The sequence below is a fragment of the Sorghum bicolor genome, chromosome 2 (assembly GCF_000003195.3).
Source record: "Sorghum bicolor cultivar BTx623 chromosome 2, Sorghum_bicolor_NCBIv3, whole genome shotgun sequence".
NCBI classification, from domain to species: Eukaryota; Viridiplantae; Streptophyta; class Magnoliopsida; order Poales; family Poaceae; genus Sorghum; species Sorghum bicolor.
The window spans coordinates 66,105,767-66,110,789 of NC_012871.2; the positions used below are offsets into that span (position 1 = coordinate 66,105,767).

The 5,023-nt window shown below is 52.4% G+C and overlaps 1 protein-coding gene across 1 annotated transcript; it reads right to left on the minus strand.

Annotated features, from left to right (window-relative positions):
- LOC8063318 (myb-related protein Hv1) lies at positions 1,853-3,527 on the minus strand. The gene is made up of 2 exons (XM_002462698.2): positions 2,795-3,527; positions 1,853-2,663 (listed from the first exon to the last, which is right to left on the minus strand). Exons 1-2 carry the CDS (start codon positions 3,055-3,057, stop codon positions 2,132-2,134), a joined length of 795 nt encoding a protein of 264 aa, XP_002462743.1. The 5' UTR covers positions 3,058-3,527; the 3' UTR covers positions 1,853-2,131.

A 5,023-nucleotide genomic window follows, 5' to 3' on the forward strand; every position in this document is an offset into this window, starting at 1 on the left:
CAAAATCCCCAACCTTTTTTTTTTACCACAAGGTACTGTAGCTCGATATTTTTGTTTATCAGTTTGGGGTAGCTGTGACGTGCGATCGAGTGGAAACTCACACTGAGAACATGACAAAAAAGAGTGTCGCTTTACAGTACAGCAGTGTTTGGTTGGGACTTGGGAGTAAACTAAACTTCGCGGTAACTAAACAGCATTCATGGTGACACTACACTACTATATCTTTTATTACAATGGCGAACCCTCGTGAAAAAAAAAGGGAAAATTTTAGCCGTCGTCCATGTACGGGGATCGTCATAGGTCAGGGTTTGGACCTTCGTACATACACGCATCCAAATCGTGAGGCCAAACGAAGCGATAATGATCTTTTTAACAAGCATGGGCCTCAGCATATGCGTTGGCCACTCTTTCTGTGTAGCAATCCCAATCGTAGTACGTACGTTAACAGAGCACATGAGATTAAGTTCATAGCTGGCCAGTAGTTAAGCTAGCACTAATTTTATTTTCAATATCAGCAGTACGTACCTTGTTTTATCATTTATTATGGCCATCGCCGCCGCCAGCGCCGGCCAACATGGGCTGCAATTTTCTGTGGACGCGTGGTATGTTTTTGGAAACCAGTATGCTGCTCCTACTAGTTCGTCACAAGCTGTGTGTTATTGTAGTACGCAGTAGTACAAGTCACGGACGACGCTTTTGCCGCCAGACGCTACACCCGGCCGTGCACAAACAACAACCACATCCGGGGCGGGAGTCGCGTCGCCCACACCGCCGCAATCTCGCGCGAGAATGACGAAACACACGCACCCGGCTCGATCGTTGCCCGCAACCAACCCAACCCAACCAAACCCACCCAAAACCCAACGGAGGCACCGCTGCCAACGTCCCTCCGCGGTCCGCCGCCGATGGCATTCATGACGCCGAGCCGATCGAGGGCGCACGCCCGCGCGCGCGGGGGCAAGGCAAGTTGCGTTGCGCGGGATCGGATCCATCCAAAAACCGCTGACACACACACACACACACACACACACACACACACACACACACACACACACACACACACACACACACACACACACACACACACACACACCACCCGCGCGCCCGCGCCCCCATCGCATCGCCGGGGGACGCGACGGCGGCCGATCGACGGGCGGGGCGGGGCGGGCTCCGGAAAGGCGCGGCATATACGTACGTATAGCTCCTCTTACCTAACAAGCGCCATAAACTGATAAACAAATGGAGGTCGTGCCCTTTACATGACCTCACGCCCTGCCTGCCTGCCTGCCTGCCTTGTACGCTAGCTTTGGTTACTCCTCCATTACCAGCAGTGGTAAGCACCTTTTTATCGGCGAAGATAAGCTAAGCAGCAGCAGCACGGAAAGAAGAAGCGGGCGTCGCCGGCCGCCTTTTCTCTCTTCGAATCGAGGGCGACTCGAATTGCGTACGCTGCTGGCGGGTGGCGGCTACTACTACCACAGTGCCACAGTGGTGCATACAGGTAGAAAGAAGCATACACCTATGACGACCTGTCCTTTTTTTTTCTTTGGTGACTTATGACGTAGTACGACCTATCCTTTTGCGCTGTGCGTCGTGTGTGTGTAATGCAAAAAAGAAAGAAAAAAAAAAGGGCAGGTCAGATTGGAAAAAAGCGTGGTCTAACTCACGAGGCGCTTTATCGGGACTGCACGGTTAGGCGATGGTCACATGCTGCTGGTGTAGTGGTTTGGTAAACGTAAGATCTGGCTTAGGCCTCAGCACATGGTCCAGCGTTTGTTCCTGAGACCACACGGCCACACCCACACGAGGCCCTGAACCTAGCTCGCTAGCCTTCTGCAAACGGGATTGTCAATTTTCAGAGACTAAGCAGCAAGTATTATTGCCCATGATCAGTTGAGTTGGTGATGGTAATTACAGAGAAAAAGAGAGGAGACAAAATGGAGCAACAAGAGAGAGCAGCAGGGAAGACGTACCCAGGGCACAAATCCTCACCTTTTTTTTTCTTCCTTATCTCTCTTTCACTCACTCACTACTACGTATTTTCACCTACGAAGCTAACCAAATACGTATCATCCAGGCGAGATGTAAAAAAAAAAACAAGAAGGGGGAGATTACAGAGGGGGAGACGCGATCATTTCATCTCGAGGCTTCTGAAGTCGAGCATGGCGGTCCTGAGTCCGAGGAAGTTGCTGCACTTGCAGTCGGCGCTCTTGGGGAGGCCCAGGCTGCAGCTGAAGCAGAGCCCGGCCTCCCGCTTCACGGGCTTCATCGTCACCATGGCCTTCTCCTCCTGGCACGGCGCCGCCGGCGGGCTGATGCAGAGGTCCAGGTTGAGGTCGGGGCACTTGAGCGGCTTCCCCTGGCCCCAGTCGCCGGCGGGGTGGTGGTTCTGATGATGATCGCGGCCGATCGCGGCGGCCGCCGCCGCCGTCGCCTTGTTGTGCTCCTCCAGCCGGAACACGGCGCCCTTATTCTCCTCACGGTCACGCGCGGCCGCCGCCGCCTCGAACGAGATGGTTATGTTGGACGTGTGCTCGTTGATGGGGCGGTGTGTCACCGGGTCGATCCCCCTGCTCAGCAGCTTCCTCCGGATGTGCGTGTTCCAGTAGTTCTTGATCTCGTTGTCCGTCCTTCCCGGCAGCCTTCCAGCGATCAGGGACCATCTGTACCGTACGTACCCAACAGAGACACGGGTTAGGAAATGATGAATAATAATGGTGTAAATGTTGCAGGCGAGACGACGGCGAGGTATCGGAGAGGGAGGCACGCACGCCGCGCGCGGTAGTAGTCTTACTTGTTGCCGAGGAGGCTGTGGAGCTTGATGATGAGCTCGTCCTCCTCTTCCGTGAAGTTGCCGCGCTTGAGGTCGGGGCGGAGGTAGTTGATCCACCGGAGGCGGCAGCTCTTGCCGCAGCGCAGGAGGCCGGCGGCCTTGGGCAGCGAGCGCCAGCAACCCTCGCCGTGCGCCTTGATGTACGCCACGAGGCGGTCGTCCTCCTCCTTGGTCCACGCGCCCTTGTTGGTGTGCGCCTTCTCGCAGCACGGCGACCTCCCCATGATGGAGGTGTTGTGGTACGCTCGGCCGGCCGGGCACCCAACCAATCCGATGCTGCTACCTTGCCTGCTGCTTTCCTGGTCCTTCCTTTTGGCAGCCGCCGCCGCTTTTCTTCCCCCTCCTCGCCTCTCGGGTGCGTTGCGGGCGGCAGTGGAGGTTGGTTGCTGCTGCTGCTGCTGCTGCGAGTGCGATCGAGGTGCGAGCCAAGGCCCAAGCTAGGGTGGGTGAAGGTGAAGCGGGGCTGGATTTTATAGGCACTTGACTGGATCGCTGGAGGTCTGGTCTTCTAGAGGCAAAGGCTCTGTGAGTTGGTGGCAAAAAAGGTTAGGCCGCCGGCCGGTAGCGGTAGGCCTCCCTCTCCGCCCTGCTCCGCTCTGCCCTCGGGTCATGATCTCATCACTGCCAGCCACTGGTTTACCACCAGTTTCATTCACAAAGCAAAGCACAGCGCCACGGCCGTGGTCCGTGGAACGGAACCTCCGGCAGGTAGGTGTAAAGTGAGGTACGCGCGCGCGTGTGTGTGTGTGGGTGTGGGTGCCGATGGATGGACTCATGGACATGGACGGATGGGGGGGGGGGGGGGGGGGGGGGGGTGCCGATGGATGCCTACCTCTCTCTCTCTCTCTCTCCACCACCACCAGTCCACCACGCTGGGTTTAACAGCTAACTAACCGCACCGCCACCGCCCCTGACGCAAACATGTCCCTGATTTTTGGTTACGGTGATGGATGGGATTAGGTTCATCTCCCTTTTTCCTGTCGCTGATGTCGATTTGCCAGGCACGCCACCACCACCCCCGTGAAACACCCTGCACAGGAGGTAAAACATGAGAATTACACCACGCATGGCATGGGGGGTGGGTCATCTGGTTCTCATCTCAACTCAACTCCTGCAAGAGAGAGTGTTAAAACTGTAACATGACACCAGGTTCAGTGCAGTTTGGTCAGGTCAGCAGGTCGATTATGCAGGTAGTTTTTTTTTTATCCTCGGGCACTACTACTATGTCGACATGAAAATGATTTCTGATGTACACTAACACGAAAACAGAGTAGTAGTTGTATACGGGTCGTCATTCATGTACTTTTTGCTTAAAAAAACAGACTGATCTCACCAGCTCTACTCATCTTGGCACCCTCGCCCTCTTTGTTTAACAACAAGGCAAATGTTTTTGGTGTACCCACAAACCCATATGCTGATACCTGCACTAAAAAAACACAAGACAGGGTCCTAAACTAAGGGAACCCTAATCATGGACTTCCTCCCTTGTTTATTCCTGAATAAAAAAAAGAGTGATTCTGAATTCGCATCTGGCACCCCTTAAATGAATGTTATTATTGGCCACCCACCGTGTTGTTTAGTCTATTTTCCCAGAATAATGTTGTTTCCAGAATCATAGATATTGTCACATTCTGATCTGATCAACCTACTTTCATGTGGAGCATTTGTTTTATAGTACTCTCATATAGTAGGTTAGTTCATCTGTTTGGTCAACCATAAATTAAAAATTCACCAAACACATTGCTACAGCATCTGTATAGCTTAGCTTTTCGCAGCAAGGCAGATCGTATGGATATCGTATTTATATATATAGGGCCAATCAACATGGCGATAATAATTGAACATTATCTTTGATCCTTAATAATACACCTACTATGATGAGGTCCTTCTCCACTCCTTAAACATGTGCATTCTATTGCAGTATTGCTCTTTTTTTTGCGGGGTAAAAGCGAGCTTTATTGACTAGACGAAAAATTACAATCAGTTTGACTATTAACACAAATACCAAAATTATACAGGCTTATAATTTTCTACCCAAGCTCGTTCGCTTGTCTTATCAGCCATACTTCTTTTTCTGCCTTATCAGCCATACTTCTTTTTCTGTCAGCCAACAGTGTTTTCTCTCACGATAAATCAGCGAACAGTATTTTCAGCTATGACCGAACATGTATAGCATCGGATTGTGCGGAA